The sequence below is a fragment of the Anticarsia gemmatalis genome, chromosome Z, assembly GCF_050436995.1.
Source record: "Anticarsia gemmatalis isolate Benzon Research Colony breed Stoneville strain chromosome Z, ilAntGemm2 primary, whole genome shotgun sequence".
Classification (NCBI taxonomy): Eukaryota; Metazoa; Arthropoda; class Insecta; order Lepidoptera; family Erebidae; genus Anticarsia; species Anticarsia gemmatalis.
Genome location: NC_134776.1, coordinates 8,753,716 through 8,777,076, shown reverse-complemented (window position 1 = coordinate 8,777,076; position 23,361 = coordinate 8,753,716). Strand labels below are relative to the sequence as shown.

General features: G+C 34.0%; 1 protein-coding gene across 2 annotated transcripts; it reads left to right on the top strand.

Annotated features, from left to right (window-relative positions):
• Nucleotides 1-4,028: 4,028 nt before the first annotated feature.
• On the top strand, nucleotides 4,029-22,794 carry Flo1 (flotillin-1). Of its 2 annotated transcripts, XM_076134528.1 has the most exons (11): nucleotides 4,029-4,222; nucleotides 6,821-6,987; nucleotides 7,675-7,854; nucleotides 7,955-8,038; nucleotides 11,427-11,645; nucleotides 11,905-12,065; nucleotides 12,555-12,663; nucleotides 13,787-13,912; nucleotides 15,855-16,019; nucleotides 18,934-19,041; nucleotides 20,459-22,794. In XM_076134528.1, the coding sequence occupies exons 1-10, from the start codon at nucleotides 4,171-4,173 to the stop codon at nucleotides 19,000-19,002; spliced, it is 1,332 nt and encodes a 443-aa protein (XP_075990643.1). In that variant the 5' UTR covers nucleotides 4,029-4,170; the 3' UTR covers nucleotides 19,003-19,041; nucleotides 20,459-22,794. The 2 variants fall into 2 exon arrangements, with proteins under 2 accessions (XP_075990643.1, XP_075990644.1); XM_076134529.1 differs by lacking the exon at nucleotides 18,934-19,041 and having other exon boundaries at nucleotides 4,030-4,222.
• The last annotated feature ends 567 nt before the right edge of the window (nucleotides 22,795-23,361 follow it).

Genomic DNA, 23,361 nt, shown 5'->3' with positions numbered 1-23,361 from the left:
TATATCACGCACCGGCACCATCTACAATGAGTAGCTGTCAAATAAAAATATTAAAAGAAATACGATACAAATATTGGTATGTAGTACATGCTATGTATCAGAGATGGCGCTGTATGAGAAAAATGATTTTCTCTGTTTTTTCGCCTTTCTGTTGAATTTTTTCCTGAATTTTCTTTGCTATAAACCTCGCGGAGCTCGAGACCTTTCCAACGAATCCAAAACCGTGGAAATCGGTTCGTGCGTTCTGGAGTTATAGCGTCAGGAAGGAAAACCCGACTTATTTTTATATAGTAGATTAGAACTGATTTGGATTTGTTACTGTTTCGTTAAAATAGCTCTTATATTTAATAGATAAAAATACTTCAATAATTATGATAGCACATATTAAATGAAAAACTAAGTGAGCAAGCTACAAACTGTAACTGGCAAAGTATAAGTATTGAAAAATACTGCCTAACGTATGAAAAGAAACCCAAACCAAGAGGAAACAGGATACCCTATAGGGTTTAGTGCATCTTTAATATAATTTGCAAACAAGCTAGCTAAGTATTAATCTTCGGGATATTCGTAATTCTGATTTTTTCCCTCTTACTTATTAGATGTTTGCTTGCTTACAGTTTTCTAGATGAAATATTATGTTTTATGCTAGTTTAGTTAGAGCATAAGCTTACTTCTCGTTTCTTGGTAAGAATCCTATTACTAATTCTCTTCACTCTCTGCCAATATAATGAAATATTACGAAAACTTGGCCAAAATATAAGGTTTTGTGGAACTTTGTCAACCATTACATAGAGCTGCCATATATTATGAATAAAATTGCTGGAACAGTCTCGTTTTTGATGGTACTTTCTCGCATCAATGTGATTTTTAATCCTTTTATGCCTGTAAACGTGCGGGACACCTCCAACCCTTCCAGCTTACGCAATGCACAACATTGAACCCTAGCTGATACATTTAAAACTTACGGGCTTTGGGCATCAACGTAGCAGGCGTAAAACCAACAGTGCACTAAGTTTCTTTTACCGAGAAAGCATTTTAATAACTTCTATTAAGTACGACCACCTGAAAGAATGCGCTGGTAACGTGTAGGTACCGATGGTACCATGGTGGCCTCCTCGTGTCATACACCGGTTGGATTACGCCTTCATCGCTGCATATTTAAAAATGTTGTTCTCTCGCTGCGTCTGTTTAGCGATAAACTCAAAATCTAAAGAAAGGAGCCATTCTCAGGGAAAATTTAGTACCTACATATTTTTCGCTTCACGCAGATGCAATCTGCTAGTTTGAGATAACTCAGACTTGACTGAAACTGGAGAAACGCGATTCCTACGCATACCATGTAACATCTTAGACTCCCGGCTTTATTTATACCCATCTCGTACCCTGGGATCGTAGGCGCAGGGATCCACAGTAGGCCTACCCAGAGTCGAACTATAGGTTCACATTGTTAATGCAACCACCAGCAGCGGCCAGCACGCAGAACTTCCATTCGTGTCGCTCTGGATGGATAGCTCATGATGGAAAAAAAATACGGTGAGAAGAGTAAGACAGTTCAAAAGTATAATTTCTCCTCATAAAAGAGTCATAAATATTATGATAACAACCCTCACAATACCGGTAGGCGGTAAGAATTTGCTTCGAAATCTAGTCTCGTTCTATTCTCTACCTATATGCAAGTGACGCCATCTAGGTTTTATAAAAATGCATTTCATTCACACATATAAAAAAATGTAAAAAATAGTAACTTTATATAAAAGAATAAAGGGTGATATGATTGCATTCAATTTGATGTATTCTGGAAAACGTAGTGAATGATTGTATAGTTAATGCCTAATAATGAATAAAATATGAGAAAGCTTTTAAAGCTTGTGAATGAGACATAAAATATGAAAGTTTCGTGAGGCTATAACTGGTGTATAGGTATTAATTGATAATAATATAAATTATTTCGTTAATGATTGGAAATACATGTTGTTTTGGTGCTAGTCTCTCCATCTTGTGATACTTTTATGTAAATAAATAGAGTCAAAATGGTAGAGGCCATAGAGAATATAGAAAAGGGACGCTTTTGTTATGTCTATGGATATGAAGTAAAAAATACAGTGTTGTCAGCTGCCTAGTTTAAATCGAATTTAAACGCTTTTAAAATATTTTAAATGGAATAATGCATGACTACGGTAATGGTTTCTAGACATTTTTACTTAGCACTACCTACATACTTTCATCTCAAGAATAAAATTGTTAGTGCAGAAATACTTTAATTGAATATTAAATAAATAAAATCTAGTCTAATACTGAATAATAAATATATACTTTTTTTTTAACCAAATTGCGAGGTTCCTGTTTCGTAAAATATTGTAACGACTGTTAATGACGAGTACCGTAAAACGGGGTGAATAGAAACAATTTTCAACTTTGTCCTAAAAATTTGTTGCGAATAACTTGTTATTTTTATTGTCGGGTTATTCTATATCATGTCCGGCGCCATGAAGAAAGAGATAAAACCTTATTTGTCGAAAAATATGCATAATTTTACGATATTTCCTTAAAAAAATGGTCAATTTCTATTCACCCAGCGATAGGGGTAAATCGAAACGACCAAAGGGGTGAATGGAAAAACTGTTAGGGCTGCCAAAGACGACTTATCCAACATGCCGAAAAGGGAGGTTGTGTGTTTAAAAATTGAAATAACCGTTGATAATTACACAAGCTGACCCGCGCAACTTCGCTTGCGTCACATAAGAGAGAATGGGTCAAAATTGTCCCCGTTTTTGTAACATTTTTCACCCGTACTCTGCTCCTATATATAGCCTATAACCTTCCTCGATAAATGGACTATCTAACACTGAAAGAATTTTTCAAATCGGACCAGTAGTTCCTGAGATTAGCGCGTTCAAACAAACAAACAAACAAACTCTTCAGCTTTATAATATTAGTATAGATTCGTATAGATTAACTCAAAAAATAAAACAAGATAACCTAACTAACTTTCATACTATATGCAGTAGTTTGCCGTTATAACTTTGATACAATGATAATTGTGAATTTCAGAACATTAATAACTATTAATTTTTCATTGTTTATGTTAATTTTGTTTACAGTTTTTGACAACCCTATTTATTAATCTCTATTGACCCCTCACTCGTTTCTATTCACCCCTTACGCGTTTCTATTGAACCCTGCTATGTTTCCATTTACCCCATACTGTAGTTCTATTCACCCTTCAAACGATTCTATTCACCCCGTTTATACAAAAAAATGACAATTTCTGTGATTTAAACATATTTTTTAGGTTTAAAAACGTTTTTTCAATCAACAATATTATATCTTTATAGATTAATATACACCTAAAGAGATAAACACTTCAAACAACTCATTAGAAAAGAAATCCCACTTTAAATCCAAAGTTTTGGAGGTCGATATTAAGGCATTCGAGGACGGTTGTCTTTGAAGCATTTTTTTGGGTATAAATATCATTTTAAACATTTAAACAATTATGACACCGCAGAGAAGTAATATCGACGTGTAATCATTTCAAATTTGAACTAAATTCTTCAACAAGGAGTACTCAAATATTGGCCTTGAAAACTTTCCTGATTTTTTTTCTATTCACCCCGCGAATTCTATTCACCCCGTTTTACGGTATGTTAAGTGCTAAATTGCAGAACTCAAGATTATTTACTCTTTTCCTTATTGATTTTCTCTGTTGGTATCTGTTTTTATCAAATAGGTAATATCCCAAAGAGTCGAAACTATATCCATGGGTTATACCGAAATCTAAGTTTATTCGAAATTCGACCAAAATGCTATTGACAGCATAAAAAAATATTGTGTCGCTTTACTCTATTATTCATTTAAGGCTGTAAACTGTAGGTTACTTATGTTTGTAAATTTCAGAGATTCGTAAAATTATTTTAGCCAGATGTGTTCATTTTCTTCTTACCTTATTTTCTAATATACACGAAGACGTTAGTACCTACCTACCTAGGATTTTCCATGGAGTGCTTGTGGTTGGATTGTCGTATGGCAACACTAGTAGTATCGCCCTTCCATTTCCGCATGAAGCCGATTTGTGTTTTGACATAATATTCATTCAGTATTTTATGGTTTTATTTAATTGATTTACTAAGTTTATTTTGTTAAAAGTTAGTTTTCTTTCAACACATAAACATGACCTGGGGTTTTGTAACGTGCGGGCCTAACGAGGCCCTCGTCGTGTCCGGTGAGTACCTATTTACTATAACTGCTTATTGTTTATAAAGGGTTCCATTTAGATATAAATACTGAAACTCTTTCAGAATCGTGAATAAATACTAGATGAAATTATATTCGTAATCACATAAAGATGACTTAATTATGAATTATCATACATCTATGTTACATGCCGAAAGAATTTTGATGTTATAGGTACTTATGTACCTGCGTCATAGGCATTTAGTGCTTTACGGACAATAGTACATACTATTTGGACTGCATGTTTGTAGAATCCTATTGGAATGTGATGTCAGAAGATAACTTGCACAGATATTTTATCTTTATGGAAACTCTTGTGCTATATTGTCATTGTGTATGAATATGAGTATTATATACTTTTTGCACTAATTGCTGTAGCATATTAGTGTATGTGATGACACAACTTTTGTTTTATCTGGCACCTATCATTGTGAAAGTCATATGCCAGTAACATTCTGAAACAGAATAATATGTTGGTTATATAGTGATCTGAAAAAATTACAGTGCTAGCATATAGCAATTGGCCTAATTGGCTCTGACCTTATTGTGCACATGACACACACACTCAAGTGTGTACTGTCCTTAATGGTGCTTCACTGAATGTTTTGTTTAATAACAGTCTTTTAGACAGGAGCCATTATTTATTATTAAGTTACACTGTAGAGTGTGATATAAATGCTAAAGTAATCAACATTTAAATTTCAAAATGTAAACATTTAATATGTCTCACAAAAAAGTGTCTTTCATAAAAAATTAACTTTTAAATATTCATTTATTTGTATTTAGCTCCGATTTGAAGACATTGCTATTAATTCATTTAACATAAACTGCAACGTAGATTAGATTCTAGTTAGAAAACTTAGAAACATAGAAGTTGTGTATATCTTGACTAGTAAATATTTAATTTCATATTCACAATTCAATATGTTGTGCTTTGGTGTATAGTTTCATGAATCCCATTAAAAAGCTGTGCTATTGTTTCATAATCTTGTGCTTGCGTTGATCAATAAATGAATAGGTATAAATCTTGCTAATACTTGTTGCTCCAACATTTGAGAACGCTTGGCTGCCACTTGGCCTTGTTTATAAATAGATTACACTTAATAGGAGCAGTATCCACTCTCCTAACAGCTTTTCATCCAGAGTAGTAATTATTGCAATATAAATAAATCCCTGCTGAGCAATAGATATTTTACAATTTAGGTATTGCCAAAAGTGACGGCTGTTTTAATTTATCAAGCAATCTCATGTTTTCCTTCACTTTCAAATGTTAGAACTGCAGCAATCATAAGCAAATAATGCTTGAGTTTCCTTATGCTCCTATACTATCAGCTTTTTCCTGAGCAAAATAACAGGAAATATGGTATAAGGAAAAATATTGGTATAAAAACCACATCACTAGGTGTATAATTGAAGACATATCAGGTTGGGTTAGATATTATACATATTTTTTTTATTCAAGGGGTCACTTTGGCAAAGCAAATAAATGATCTCTGCAATATCAGCGAAAGAATGTTATTTACCTATCTCTAATTCACATTGCCTGTATGCAAATTCATAAATAAACAGCTTTATCATATCAGTGAGTCATTTAATCTCTGTCAACATTATAATGTATTAAAGCCACTTGTGATTTAGATAAGATTTTGTACAAACAAATTATTGTGAAGATCCAGCAGTGAGATATGGATGAGGCTAAATCAAGGGCAGGGGTCACCTGGTGTGAGAGTTAATTGTTTACCTCCAGGCCACTAGCATGACCCATGGTCTGATTCATATAAGCTAGAATACCTACACTAAGCGAACAATAGTATTGTTTGCAAGTGCCTATACCTCGCTTGGTTGGCTATTCTCAAAGAGTTTAATTATTTCTATACCTTTATGGTAAAGCTTCAAGCAAAATGTCAAGTAGGGTAGATTGAATGGGTGACAAAAACAATAGGGATTGCTGTGCATCACACCTAAGTTTGAAATATTTTCGTCTACCTAGTCTGAAAGGTTCAGCTGTATTGCTGGCTGATTGGAAATCAATTTAAAAACATCCCCATTCTTTCATAATGTAACATGATACATCGTGTTTTGCACATAAGTAGTGATAACAACAAAAAGATCTGCTATCGACATTCAGGGGAATAACTATACGTTTATTATGAATCATGTCTGTATCCTATTCATACATAGGCATTTGGTAAGGTATTCTACATGCATTATGTCAAAGTGTTATTTATTTACACTTAGTGCTTTTATTCTGGTACTTTTCTCTATGATAAAAGTAAATGTTAGGTAATTAAAGTAAATCTTATTATTCGAACATCTAACCTCGGCCCTCGTAATCCACATGCCTACACATACTTTACTCCTGGATCTTCTAACTCAAAAATTGCTGAGCGTATCTATCTCCATGTGTTATTATTGAACATTGATCTAATGTTTGATATCTTCCTTCAGCTTGCGTCATAATTGATTTATATCTCATCTGAAAATATTTACATTCATGCTGGCCTCCACTGTTCTATGTTTAGATGGTATCAACAAATTTTCGAAAGTTACGTTATATAGTTCTGAAATTGAATTTCCGTTTACACAGGATGCTGTTATTCGAAGCCATTGTTAGTGCCAGGCGGTCGGGCGTTCGTCTGGCCGGCTATACAGAATGTACAACGGATTTCCCTCAACACCATGACTCTTCAAGTGGAGTCGCCGACTGTTTACACCAGCCAGGGCGTGCCGATATCGGTTACCGGTATTGCACAGGTACTGTTGATATGAACCGACTTTGTTTTCAATACATACATATACACCCCGCAATGTATCTAGACAGTTATTTCGTTTAATAAGTTCATATTATTGAAAACACATTTTAATTGTACACAGAATAAATTATTTTCCAAAACTCATTCTAGTAGTTGGTGATGATGTCATCCGCAAAAAGCCATTTAGGTTTATGAAATGTAGTACGATAATTATTACGACGGCGACGGTCTGGTTTCCAGTGAACCAGAATGTGACATTAATACTCTCCTATCAACAATTTACGTATTTGGCATCTGTTATTCGTATGATGCAATACTGGCCTAGGTGGGAAAACAATCCAGAGTATTATTTTATGGTGGAACTTGAAACAAACCTCAATAAACACAGGCGTATAAATAAGGCACACCCACTATTAATAAACTGCCCAACCTATAACATTGCTAATCAACATTGTTAGTCAAGGTTCGGCTGCTCCCTAAACTGTTTAGAATGCATTATTTAAGTACTATTATAGGTACATAATTTACCACTACGTACTAATCTAATGAATGAAATATTTTATGAAAACGTCTTGTTGCAATATCCATTAATACAGGCAGATAACGATAAGATAGGTAAATGATTGTTTCCAGTGGGGCGCTTTTTGTTATTTGACGTTTATCTCTTATTTCTTCCTCGAAATTCCAGGTGAAGATCCAAGGTCAAAACGCTGAGATGCTTCTCTCTGCGTGTGAACAGTTCTTGGGAAAGACTGAACAGGAGATTCAACATATAGCTCTGGTGACCCTCGAAGGTCATCAGCGTGCTATTATGGGCTCCATGACTGTTGAAGAAATATATAAAGATCGTAAAATATTCTCCAAAAAGGTTAGACGAGAGTAATCTATAGATTGCTTTCTGAAATATTTTTATTTCTTTAAGAGTTTTGTAACTTATGAGTTCTATATCGATATAATGTACTTTGTAGGTCTTCGAAGTAGCGTCTAGTGACCTCATCAACATGGGTATCACAGTCGTATCATACACGCTGAAAGATATAAGAGATGAAGAGGTATGTTCCATTTAAAATATATCAATTAGATAACAAATAACTTGCTCAAAATTGGCTAATAATTATAGAAATTTTTCGTAAATATTGTGACAATCTTAAAATTTAGTTTGAAAAATACATGCGCCCTTTATATTAACACACAGAGACTGTCCCGTTCGTGTTCACTTGCGCACTAATATCGTTATCACTTTAATCACTTAACACTAATGAATATACACGTTGTAATAATAATACCTCTGTGTCAACACATTTAGTCTTAGAACATTTTTTTTTCTTTCGACATGGCATCAGGAAGCTAAGGTATGTCGAATTTCAAATTGTGTTGATTGATGTTTTAACATAAAAACGCAAACAATTGTCATTGTGCATTTACTTCACACGTTTGAAGCAATCATGGAAATATATTTATTTATTTTGCCCACTTGGTTGATTGACGTGTGATTACAAAAGGTGTGAACTGCTTACAATATTATAATTATGTAATAAACTATTTTATCTACATGACATGCAAACAACCGATTTAAAAGCATGCTGTATGTTTTATTTATAAGGCAATCAATCTATGTTTATGTGTTTTTCATGGCACATTATTTTGCTTGCCGCTATTTCGGCAGATTGGCAATGTCTCGCTTTTCGCAAGAAGGCGAGCATAATATCACTGGCTTTCTATGTAAATATTCATTCTCTACTGTCCTATGACTCATCATTTCATTTTATGAGATGCATCGTGCCATGCAGTTTCATTCAGTTATCAAAGAAAAGAAAATCCCTTTCAAATCAAAATATAAACTGCTCCCTAGTAATGTGTATTTTCTGTGAAGTAAAAACGAGATTTATAATATAATATTATAATGTATATACGTACAATAATACTAAAAACAATATACGATCGAAATTTTACCGTACAGATCTTTTTATGAGATAGAATAAAACTTTCAGTATGAATCATACTCTCCTTCACAAACGTGTACTATCAGATCGGTCTACTTATTAGATCATTTGTCTATTTTAGAATGGTACAATATCATTATCACAACAGCAAGTCGACCTGAATAAAACGTTTGAAAACTTGCAACAGTACTTGTAACCAGCGAATAGAATATTAATGAGAACATACAAATTATTTATTATAAAACAATTTTTTTTCTTAATTAAATAGCAAAGTTTACTTCTTCATTGATGTAAATATATTTCGCTTAGTAATACAATCTCTCGTGTTCATCATCTCGAGTTTACATAAAGCTTAAGTCATCAGTTGGCAACAGAGCGCGGCGAGCTTTAAATAGGTCATGTTGCTTTAGGCTGTGCCTAGTCACTGTGGCAAGCAGCTTGCCTGAGACGAATGACAGAATTGGGTAGTTGACTGGGTTAACGAAAAATTATTAAACTTGTATTCGTAAAAGGTTCATATAAAATGCCCAGGCTATGTAATTTTGCTGGTAAATAGTGTTCAAATTGTAATTACTACACTGAAACGTTTTATTAGGCACTCATTTGATACCAACGAAAATACGAAACTGTGACGTCACTATTTCGTATTCTTATACTAAAATGTATTTTTGACATTTCATAAAGAGAAGTTGATCTGACTGGTAGTCATCTACCCTATTCTATGGCATATTGTAATATTATTGATGCCTGGTGTTGAATGGTAATGTGATAGATTTAAGCGCTCATTTTGAACAGTAAGAGACGCTATTTGTATTCCTGTCGAGGCGTATTATCACTCCATATTATAAAACAATGACCACCGCTGCGTCTGCCTGTCTGTATTCGATAAACTCAAAATACAATGAACAGATTTTCATGAGGTTTTTTCACAAATAGAGCGAATTTCGAACAAGGTTTGTATGTATAATTTGTAAAGGTTTCGTGTAAATTGACTCGTCACATATAAATTATTAACCAAACAAGACAAAGGCGGGCCGTTAGTTGATAGATACTTAAAGGAATAATATATGAGCCCATTTTTATTACCCCACAGTCGCCTGTTGTCAATTTTCTCACGGTATTTCGATAACTTCACGCCCTAACACCTCAAATATTCATGTCCTGTAGAGGTTAAAATAACGACAACCATTTTGGAATTTCACACTAACAGAACTTTAGAAAACTGTTTATTCGTACTCAACAAAATATAACTACTTATAGATTATTTATTTTTAAATTATATTATGCAGGTTCTTTACGTCTTATCGGTTACATGAGAGAGTAGATAGTTAAACAAAATTCGTAATTAAAGCACGACGATAAGTATAGATAAAACAGACCATAAAACATTGCAATTTTACACACTATATAAATCCTAAAGATATAAACGAAAAAGTTTGTAAGTATGAATAAAACTACTGAATGGATCTATTTGAAATTTGAAACTCAGATTATAATCTGGATTAACACATGGGATACTTATTCACAGCAAATGTTTTCACGCCGATGAAGTCACGGGCAGAAGCTTGTCATCTATAAATCAATAATTAAGAAATACAAGCCTAAATGACCATAGATATAATATAGAACAATCATAATAGGTATTATTTATAGGCATGATACATATCTTAATGTTACTAAAGTCCAAGTGATTCAAGCAATACTCCAACTGGCTGTATAAAAGTGTCATCATCGTGACCTCGTTAAAGCGTTTCAGCTTTCCAGAGCGATTTTCGATAATTGATCGTGCGACAAGTCACACACCTAACGTAGCTCGACATCACCCTAATTATATACGTACAGTCTTACTAAAAAACGACGTGTAAGCTCTGATTAGTAATAGTGTTTTGTCTTTTTCATTCATATAGAGTTTCAAAATTGATTGAAGGTAACCAAACACTGTGTAAATGGATCGATAAACATCCAGTAAGACTTTCTTTTTATGAACGTTAAGTAGGTAAATGGTATGGTTTTGTAGAAAATTTAACGATCTGCGATCATTTACAATTATTTAGCACAGTAACATTATTAACAGATTTATTCCATTCTGCATTTTGAATCAAATAATAGCACTAAAAGGGCAAACTGCGTTTTTTCCTACGTCTTTTATTCCACCAAAATATTAAACCCACTTTCGATCTTTTTTCATATGTTCAGAGTAAAAGGTTGTTTTTACGTCTAAGGAGTGTCTGTCGTTGACTTTGATCAAGTGCATGCTTAAGGCAAACAGAATAATACAAACTACGTACATAGCTACATGGCAATCTAATTTACGAGGTGACGTAATCCACACACAAAACGCTGTCTGGAGCCTCCCAGAGTTTATGTAGGTTGTAATAGAGATACCACCACTACTATTGCTTTTATAAGTTTTATATTTTTATGAAATAGTCAGCGGCGGACCATTCCTTTGATGTGAATGAATATTGTATATGATTAATGAGTGTTTATTTATCAGGGGTACTTGAAAGCGCTCGGTATGGCGCGTACTGCCGAGGTGAAGCGAGATGCTCGCATCGGAGAGGCGGAGGCACAAGCCGAGGCGAAGATAAAAGAAGCGATGGCCGAGGAACAACGAATGGCAGCCAGGTTCCTCAACGACACCGAAATCGCGAAAGCTCAGCGGGACTTCGAACTGAAGAAGGCCGCTTATGACGTCGAAGTACAGACGAAAAAGGTATGTAATACAGAGGATTATTCTTTACTACAATTGATATCTTATACGGGATTATATTTTTCTAAATATTTTAATATGCTCCTAAATACTATGATCATTTCAAACGATGACACATTGTTATTCTTTGGAATCAAGTTTCTGTTATTTGGTTGGGTCTACTAACAGATTCTTGTAAAAACAAATAACTTCTTGACTTATCATTAAAGAATCTGTAATTTTTATAACATAAATAAACCATAGAATGGTATATGTTTTGTAGGCGGAAGCTGAAATGGCATACGAGCTTCAAGCAGCTAAAACAAAACAACGCATCAAGGAGGAACAGATGCAGATTGCCGTTGTCGAACGCACTCAAGAAATCAACGTACAAAAGTGGGAAGTACAGAGAAGGGAAAAGGAACTGGAGGCCACTATTCGAAGGTAAGCTTAAATTTATTAATTTCATCTTCTTATGTACCTCTTGACATAGTCAGTCTTCACAGCTAATTCAATTACCTGCTGAGTGTGGTTTTCTATGTCATACTTCCCAAACCTGTGACAATCTCATCTAATATCGTCCACCCAGCATACTACTTGTCTCTCCACAGTCCTTTTCTGTTATTGGACGCCTTTCGTTTCATGGTTCTAAGCAACAAAAAATGCAACCAATGGTACACTGTATACTCCCAGAGTTCTTATAGAAAAATAATTAATGAGCAGGCAAAGATACAATACTAAACAGACTATCATAAAATGAATTCCACTCTACATTACAGTTCTGCTATTAGACAAGAGAAATCTAAAATCCACTTGTTCAAATATTTACCGTAGAAAAAGTTGAAACTGTCATATCATCAAGTGTTTTAGTTGTAGCCATCCTCATAACAAAATGCTATATGGTATATTAATATTTATTGTCATACTCTACAGACCAGCCGAAGCAGAGAAGTTCAAACTGGAGAAGTTAGCAGAAGCTCACAAGTTAAAAACTGTACTTGAGGCTGAAGCCGAGGCAGAGGCAGTCAAAGTTCGCGGAGAGGTAATATGCGAAATCTATCTAAATATATAAAACTCAAAGATGACTGACTGACATAGTGATCTATCAACGCACAACCCAAACAACTGGACAGATCAGGCTTAAAATTGGCATGCAAGTAGATGTTATCATTCGCTAAAAAGTATTTTGGTAAATTGGATTAAATAGGGGTTGAAAGTTTGTATGTTTCTTTCTCAAGTCACAAACTATGCGGTTGAAGTCGTGGGCAAAAGCAAGTTTAGTATAATTTAATTTTTAGCATAAAAATTGTGATGCTTTACAATGTGCTTAGGAACAAAATGCCGATATTAACTCCTCATATTGTCTGTACACTTTTTCCCATGCTTTCAATTAAGATCAATTCTTTGGTTTCACTTCCTTGCTATTAGGGTGTTCGAGATAGGAAGCTGGTGACAGACGGACAGACAGCAAACACTTAGTAATAGGGTTCCGTTTTTACCTTTTGGCTACGAAACCCTTAAAAACAAGACTATTAAAAAAACATTTTTAATCTACATTCCGCAATCATTATTGACTAAAAAAGTAATAGTTGTTTTATGTTTACGTTATGTTACTTGTAAGCGGTTCTTATCTAGAAAGGACGACTGCATGGTTATGATTGCAATTCAAATGTACTCCGTTACTAAATACTGAATAGATTGTTTTATCGATGCAGTAGCATTTACAACTAAGACTACTGAACTAAACGTGACCACGCACAGATGCCCCGCAATATTCATATAATTAAGTGTCTTGGGGACAAGAGTTTGAATGACTTAGTGAAAATCAAATTCAAATGAATTTATATCACAATACGAAATTACTCTTTTATTTGATACACCTGAAAATATCTCTTTAACTATGCTAACAGCCCAATTTGCATAATAATCGTGAATTTCCGACTGTAAAATAAGTATACAAATTTACCACCTATATGTAAGGTTTAAGTTGTTAGAATTCTACTTCTTTAGCTAACACACTTACTGTTTAAAAGCAAGAACCATGCAATTATAATACAATTTCCGCACACATAAATTTTATTATCGATTTAAACGTTATTACTTATAAAATTATCTTCGATTACTATGTTATGGTGTATTATAATGTGTGATTATATTGATCGCAGGCGGAGGCCTACGCTATCAAGGCGAAGGCGGTGGCTGACGCGGAACAAATGGCGAAGAAAGCCGAGGCGTGGAAGGAGTACGGCTCGGCTGCTATGGTGGACATGATGCTCGAGACTCTACCTAAGGTAATTATTACGTTTATGTAACAGTTACGTACACACGTTAGTTACGTTCTGCTCTTAATTAACTCGACTTATTACATCGATAATGTTCACTCCACATTATTCTTATTGTAAACTATAATGGTGACGGACTGCCATTACTCCAAACGATTATAAGTTTGAAGGAAATAATGACCTCTAGGTCTAATGGTGAAGTAAGCACCCGAAAGGTCTTTAAACAGTTCTTCAAATACTGTTAAATCCTGCCGTACACTAGGGATGCTTAGAAGTCTTAAAGCCCCCTCTTATTCCAACAATTTTAAGTAAGCACTGCAATCTTTAGATTTCGAGTAAATTCAATAAGAACAATCAATTCATAACAACTTATGTTTGAAAAAGGCTTATAAAGGACTTTTCCAAAAACAAAATTGGTTATATAAATGATCCAAGTTTTGCTCGAATTTGTACACAAATTACTGGACAGGCCTGCACTATATTTGTTTGGTAACACTAGTTCAGTTTAACAGAACTATATGGAGCGATCTTAATAAACATCTGATTAGGTATAATGTTACAAATTGTACACAGTTGTTGGTTACGCACGTGATTGACACGCTCACTTAGTATTGTAACGACAACACTCTGTCCTTGCTCACAATTGTAAACATATGCACCACGATCAATGGCTTGCAACCATTATGCGAACATAATCGTCAGACACCACTCATTGTTACCAACTGATCATGATTTGACAATCATCGTAAAATTATCCTTCTATGAGCTAAGCATTGTGCTATATGCATTAGAGTGCGTTTTCATGGATAGCCGAGAATGTAGTAGAACATAAATCGACCAACGTGAAGTGGATATTTAAAGCACTAAATCAGCCTAGCCCTGTCTTCCAGCTATGTTGAAGTTGGTTTAAAGTTTCACCGGTTGCAGTTGATTCATTTGCGGTCTTCTCCGCTATACCCTGCTCCACTTCAATAGAAACGCACCCTTTGTCTAAATATAGTAGACTTGCTATTTCTAAGGTACATTTAGCGGTAGTTTATCTAGTCAGTAGCGTTTATACACTCATACGAAAAAAAACGCTATATAAATGTACTAAGAAACCGGGCAGAAGCCATGCTTAGACTTCATTTTTAAATAAATCTAATCTCAAGCAGAATACTGTAATGAATTTTTGTATCAAATTAAAAGCGTGACGGAAATTCAAATTATAGATTTTTCGCACGTGCAGACTGTTGTTCAGAACTCAAGGTTGAATCTTATTTATTATTGTAACGTAATATTTATTTTTAACGAGACAACGTCGCCAATATTAATTACAAACATGAACTATTATAACATGTTTTATAATTTGTTAGTCTTTTTGGGAGAAAGGAAATAAATAACTCAAATGTAAACACGTAACAGTCACACGTGTAAGGCAAGCAGCTGTCAGCTGATAAATAATTTTATTATTCATTTGTTTTAACAGTTTAAGTGGCACTGCAATTGACTTAAAATTCATTATTTTAGAATAAAATAAATACATGTACAAAAATTATTAAAGAAACAGATGTTTTACAAACACTACCTGACAGATGTTTCACATACTTTAAAATATATATTCCATTGTTTCCTGACGAATTAATAAGAATTCGTATTTTTTATCAAGTATGTATCTCCAAAATTACTTATACGATTAATTTAAACCCTACTTAAACTAACTTTGGCGTTTTTCTCTATTCTACTCAGCCCATTTCTACCGTTGCCTCAAGGCCTCCTGCTCAACACACAATTTCTCACAATCCTGTGCTAGATTCATCAATTGCAGTCCCACACGTTGCACGATATCGTCCGACCATTTAGTTGTAGATCTTCATCTTTTATCAATATTCACACGCGTGTGAATATAAAAATTACTAATAGCATACATTTTCTTTTATCATCACTAAATACATTTTATAATGTTTCATAGGTGGCCGCGGAAGTGGCGGCGCCATTGTCTCAAGCGCGCAAGGTGACCATGGTATCTTGCGGCGGCGGCGAGGTGGGAGCCGCCAAGCTCACCGGAGAGGTCCTCAACATCGTGCAATGGATCCCTGGACTGGTGAAGAACGTCACCGGAGTCGATATCTCGAAGGTAAGCCAATATTATCTACTAACCATCTGATAACTGTTTGTTTACTTAACCGTAGCCTATGTGACACAGATGAAGAGTGTTTAGACTATTTGTATGACGTGAAATAGTTGTTGTATGACTAGCTGTTGTTACAGCCATTAAATAATTCAATGTCCAATTTCGAAAAATACACATCTCACATAACAAAATTATTAAATATGAGCTCTTTTTAAAATTGCATATTCTAGTTTCTACACATGATCTTAATTATAAATGTAATACTGAAACGCGTGGAAGAGTCGAGCTTGTCTTGAATGCATAACAAAAATCTGTTATAAATCGGACTAAAAAGATCATAACTCGGTTATATTGTGTAGTATATCGAATTGTTAATGATTGTAGTCTAAACAAACTTAATCTGCGTCTATAGAGCCAGCTGTACGCTTATTTGTCTCGTCGATTCGATCACCTGTCGTGTTCTTGTTTGTGTCGTAACACGTTAAATGTTACATAACTACATAACAACGCAAACATGACATCACATAACATCTTTCAATTCAGTTATCAATAACATGTACTAACACATTTTTTGATGCTTAGATATGTTTGCTTGGTGTAAACTAAAATAATACATTAATGGTGTTTTGTATGTATTTCAATTTATAATAGGCTAATAAGCAATCATGGATTATTTAGTTTGGTGAGAAGTCAGAGCCCCAGTAAGGTCTCTCCCACAGCCTGGTCTAAACTTCAAGCGAACCAAACGAATATTGCTTGTTTGTGTTTACAATCATAGTGTTTACAACGTCAAGATCGAAGGTTACGATAGTATAATATTATAAAATATATTATGTTAATGTACATAACATGCACCTATATAACTTAGATACTATTGAAGCTGTTATAACAAAACTTGATTATAAAAATGATCCCAAAATTTATTTAAATGTCCTTTGACATCTTCATACTATGTATAAAAATATGAGCTGTACGATTTTTATTGCAATTTGATTTGTCTTTTAACGTGATAGAGTTATAACCATATAGCCTCTATCATATAAGTCGATATCATATCCAAAATTACTTTTTCGTATGTATGAATTTTAGTGATTAACAGGGTCAGACAAACAAAATTCAACAATATCAGTGTCTCAACTAAACGTCGAGTAAGCTCTGATTAGTTAAACATTATTTCGTCTTTTTCACTAGTATAATAAAAAATAAAATAATAAATTTAACCCATTACTGTCCCACTGCTGGGCAAGGGTCTCCTCCCGTAATGAGGGAAAGGCTAGGTCTTGAGTCCACCACGCTGGCCAAGTGCGGGTTGGGGACTTTGCATGCCCTTGCCCTCTATAAACGTATTGGTGTGTTGCCTCGGGTTCGAACCTGCGACCACTTGCGTGGGAGGTGTCACTTTACACCACTCGGCTATCACTGCTCCCTCCCTTTCACTTGTATACTGTTTCAAAATTCATTGGACGTGACAAAACACTGTGTAACTAATTAGAGTTCCAACGGCGTTGATTAGGCAGACAGATTACTGTATATATTCTATACATTTTTCTACTATGTATATTGTATAAAGTATATGAGTTTTTTTATCTACTTGACCAAAAAGACTGGAGTTAATAAACCCGATAACATGTGTAGTATTGTTGCTATTATAAATAGCCACGGGGAAAATAACGTAATATTATGATATAGTTATCCATTCTGGATTTTTTATATAAGATCGTAAATAATCGTAAAAGGAATCTTCAATGAGTTATTAAGTACTTAGTATCCGAACATTCTTAATCCCAATTATATCTTATCTTAATCTAATATGAATATAAAAGGAATAAATTTAATGCGTATTTTATATTAGTGATGTAGATGTATAAAAATCATGTAATTTGATATTTATCTCCATAATACAATTGTTCCAACATCAAAGGTAATTAAGGAATGCAAGTCATCTCTTAATGACGTTATTGTGTTAATTGCTACTCGTATTACCTCGTTATACAGCCACCCAAACTCTATTTTTATTTTATCAATAGTAACTAATAAATAGATATCCCAATTTATTTAAACAACCTGTGAAATTAAAAACAGTTTATCCAAACAAAACTGATAAATCATATAGATTATTTTCTTGTAGGCAGAAAAACACTACTATTACAAAAAATGTTAACAGGTTATTTGTAAATCTTAAATTACACTCTTATTTAACAATATTATTTCTTATTACTAAGAAAACGGTTATCTTGAGAGTTCATAAGGTCATAATAGTAGCTTATCGTATCACCTATGACATACTCATGATTACTAAGATCTAGAACGGTCCTTGATTAGGTTATCACACGAAATTTCGCCGTAAATATATGGTTGTTGCATATAATATGTTTTGGATACACATTCTCCAAGTATTTTATTATAAATATCCGTAACCAATACATGTGACATTAAGTCAAATCATCGAATTGTCACGGTTTTAAGTTTAATTTACGTTTTATTTGGTCTTGAAAGTAAGATATGTTTCCGCTAGGATTAGTTTGTTTTAAAGTCACGTGAAACACTCTGTGCAATATCACAGTAGTCTCAGCATGAGGCACATATGTACAATGTACATCTATTATGACAATGCTTTACCAGACATTGTTTTCTTATCAGCATTAATGGAGGCTAACATTATTTTGTGGTGTTGCACTAATGACTAACACATCTATCTGTCCAGCTTTATTAATTGCCTGATGAATGTGCTTAATCATGGTTTAAAGAGCAAATGGTATCTTTATATTTTTGGTGGATCAACGGATCTTTTAGAAAATATTGTTAATCATATTTTAATGTGTAATGCAAACAATTGGAGGAATTGTCTCCCTTGAAAGTACCATTTGTTCGCAAATTCGCTTGACTAACGTATCGATGTGGTGTGGTGTGGGGTCAGGCTGTAGCGGAACCACCGACGCTGCCGACGCCGACCGCCCGCGGCGACTCTGCGAGGAAGCCACGATAACTGTGGAACAAACTAGACAACTACTTACTGCTCATAAAGGTGAGCGTATGCCTGTTATCAGCAGGTACTTACTGACTCTAGGAGCATGCATGACAATTGCCTTTTTGTATGGTATTAGGTTGGTGCTGGTACAGTAACTGATTACGTATATTGTTGCATGATTGTTTGCCTTTCAATACAAACTATTTTCGTCCATTACATACACGTACTATTCAGATGATAATATTACAGAAACACTGGCCTCTGCCCTGAATAATTTTTCCAGACACATTTCATTACACTGATAACGTCATCGACCACTTGAAGTAAGAAAATATAAGGTTAACTTTGCATATCCTTGTTGGATAAGTACCTAATGCGGTTAGCATTTTCCGATAAAAATCCCATCGTATACAGTGACGAGTTCGTACTTTCTTCAGAGATTATTTCCTTCATGTGCGCAATTATTGATGAGCTAAGACTTCCAAGAGAGACCTATTTACCGCGTATGAATAAGTGAACTAACCACAACCAAGGACTCATAATTTTCTCCGAATTTCAAAATACGCGGTAATAACATTTTACCTAGAGTTAATTATTCGAGCTGGTAGGTTTTATTTTGTGTCTGTCAATATTTGCAACATACTGAAAGCGTTAAACAGTCCTTATCGACTGACCATATAGTAATGACGGGAAGTAAAGAATTTTGCTTTATCAGGATCGAGCATGTCAACTGAACTATATGAATATTTACCATGAATTTGTTTAAATAAATACTAGAAACATGTAATTTATGTAAATAGTGCCATTTTTTAGCTGCGATACCTTGCGAAGAATACTTTTTTATTTTCGCTTTTAATGATATGGTTGCTTCGCTATTCTGCGAGATGTATATGAACATGAAACTTAGTTAATATTTGCAGTAACTAGTGTTAAACGCATCGTAAGCATTATTTAATCAAATATTTTTTCTTTCCTTTGAAATCAGAATAATACGTATTTACATAGATGTAAAATTTGTACGAGTATGCTTCGCCCATTGTAGAGTTTATGGTACCTATGTAGTTTATTTTGCAATTGTATTCATTTCTATAAGTTTCATTTTAATTTTCCATATGTGTAATTAATTTAGAAGCATGATTACCTGTAGCTTTAAATGCGTTAAACTAATTACTATTTAATCTTAATTACAGTGGCAATTAAAACAACTATTTATCGTTCCAGATTAGTTAAGAATGTAGATTATAGTTGAAAATTTGAATGTCTAGTAATTATTAAAATACTATTTAGACTTCCTACAAGCATTCGTCTCTTTCTCCCGCTGCATATCGCCTAGTATACGATAAATTATGTTCGCTTTTACGTTTCCAATAGCATAACCAAACGGAATAAATCAATCTGTTATCAGCGATTAATTAATTCCAACGACCTTACAAATTATTGTTTAAATTTCAATTAACTTGTTTCTCTTTTTCAGGGTGTTCGCGCACTTTAAAAGCTGCATACTACATAATATACTTACCTGCGTTTATTTTTTATTTAAAATTTGTAAGTATTTATTACTAAGATAGTTAAGCGATTACTTTATTCGACCTAAGTGCCACTTTTGGAATATTCTCGTAGAAAAATTACAAAAGCAAAATTTATAAATTCATATACCTATGTAATATTTAGTTTGAAATATAACTTTCGTACTATCCGAAAAGAATAACTGCGAGGCGATTATAAACTAAGTGTTGTGAAACGTGTAGTGTATGATCTGAAATTGATATTTTTCCATAGAAAGTCATAAAATGTAAAAATCGCTGGTGGAGTAGAGAGGTGTACGGCCAGTCGACGTACCGGTCGCCTCAGACTTAACAGTTTTATAGTCGAGTGTGACGCGCGCGTCTCGGTATGGATATAGATTACGTCGAGCTATTCCAATTTGTGTAATCTAGACTGGCTAGTGAACTTATCTAATAGTGGAGTTGGTGTCGTATGTATTAGTTTTAAGGGCTGGATTGCACAGGTCAAAGTCATTTGGATTGTTACTTGTGCTATTTGATCATCGGCAGCGATAGGAAAGCGCAAGGAGTGTGACACAGTGCTATCGGTGCCACACTGCTGCCTCGCACATACCGCTTCAATGTTACACTGAGCATTGGATTGACTTGTGACTACGTAAGTCATATTACAATGTCCTCAGTCATTCGACTAAATGATAATGTACCTACTTGGGGCAGATGCAATTTGGCAGATTACGGAATACCTATCTACTAAAACCATTGTAATGTATTTGATTAGGACAAGTAACAACAAATATTTACGAGTGTATAGCGTACGATAAAATGAATAATACAATTTGTGACCAAACGCCTACATTTTTTCTCAAGGTAGAAAATTACAAATGACTGTTATACAAAATGATACCTATATTTTTTTATTTAGCTAAACTGTCGTTAGGGTATATGAAAATATTTGGTGTTCAATAAGTGCAGTTTAGAGATTCTAATAGTAATTGTAATTTAAACACGTTCGTAGACATTATTGATGTCTTTTTTTAAATAAAACGACTACATTCAGTAGTTTTTCAAGAATTTGTATGAAAATTTAATATGTTTCGGTCAACTAGTCAATTTTTCAAAGTCGTAATATAAAATTGTTATATTTATGTGCGCACGCACATAATGTTTGAGTTTTTATTTAGTTTCTACCTTGTAACCTCTATATACTTAGAGCTATGATAAGATTATAGTTCTGTCGTGTTTAACTCTTAAAATAAATTCATACTGTAAAACTTGCGATCTGTTTTGATAGCTTGTGTTATACTTGTATTAATAATATGAATGTGATTGATACGTAGTCATGTTTAATATGGTGTATCGGATAATATGTAATTGCCTCATCGTGTGCATACTTTGTTCTATGCTTACAGGCAGAGTTACGTGAGTTACAGCAAACTTGAATCTCTGTTACCTCGTAGTCATTACGGTTACGGTACCTTCCTTAAACGATCCATTTTATATTGTACCTAAGAATTATGTTCATTGTTGTTCCTTTCGTATTTACAAGGCGGGAGCGATGGTGATAATAAATAATTTGTCTGTCTTCTATATTAACTATATCATTTGTAATTGGCAATATTTGATATTATTGAAGCTACTCGTGTGAATTTATTAATTTATTTATACCATATCCGTCTTGGCTTCTGTGCCATATAGATTAGACAAGCTTATTTTATATTTTATTACAAAGTTTACTTAGGTATAGGAGAAAATGGCGAGAGAGATCAATTTTGTAAAATTCTTGGGCATTTATAATTTTATATACCAATTTGCCAGCACAAATTTATCTTTTAATTAATGTACTATTCATATAACCACCGATAATTTATACAAGTTAATTTACACTATATGATGATACGAATATATATTTTCACCACACTGTTCGATGTTGTATTAGCTGTTTTTCTACGTGTGTGTATCACCTGGATATCTAAAGAATAATTATTATTTCTCTTAGCGCAAACCAAAAGTGGCAGTACATATTGTGGTATGTAAATCAATGTCCACAATAGCCGTGAGACAAAGTTGAAATAAAACTAACATCATTTATACAAGTGTGGTGGGAAAATAAAATGTATTATCTTGTTAAGAAATAATAACATTCGTGTATTTAATGTCACAACTTTATGTCGGTCATAATGAAATTGATGCACTAAGAGTGGCACAATTATTTCAATATGTTCTGTGTGGATCACATTTTTAACATGTATGTATGTGTATTGCCGTGGTTTTTATTAATGTATATTCATTAAAAATTTGCAGACAATTTTGGCTTTTATTTTATGACTCCCTGACTACCTCACACTGCATTCATAGCTTTCCATGCTGACCATAGTTGAATGAGCAGCTAGCAAGTCCCGAAGACAACTTACCATACAGCTTACATACTTTAAAATCTTCACTTACCATTATAAAAACGCGTGCTTCGGAGGGCACGTAAAAAGTCGGTCCCGGCTGTCGTCTTCTAAGATAACAGTCGTTAAGCCATGTCAAAGGCCTCTCGGGCGGCTTGAACAACTTTGACACTAGGTCGACCACTAACCATACGACGAACGAATTATAGAAACCCTTCCAATAACTACCTAACCTACAGGAAACGACACACATAGCTAATGAGCTATCCAGAAATAGTGAACTCTCAGGTAATCACGTGTCAATAAATAATCATACGCCTTTCCCAAATGGTTAGGGGTCGAAACTCGAAATGTAGGAACCTACACATATAGGACTCTGAAATAAGGCAGAGAGAATGTATTTGATATGGTAACGGAAAAAATCTTGATGAATGAAAGCTTGTTTACTTGAGAGATCTTTAGTTTAACAATTAATGGCT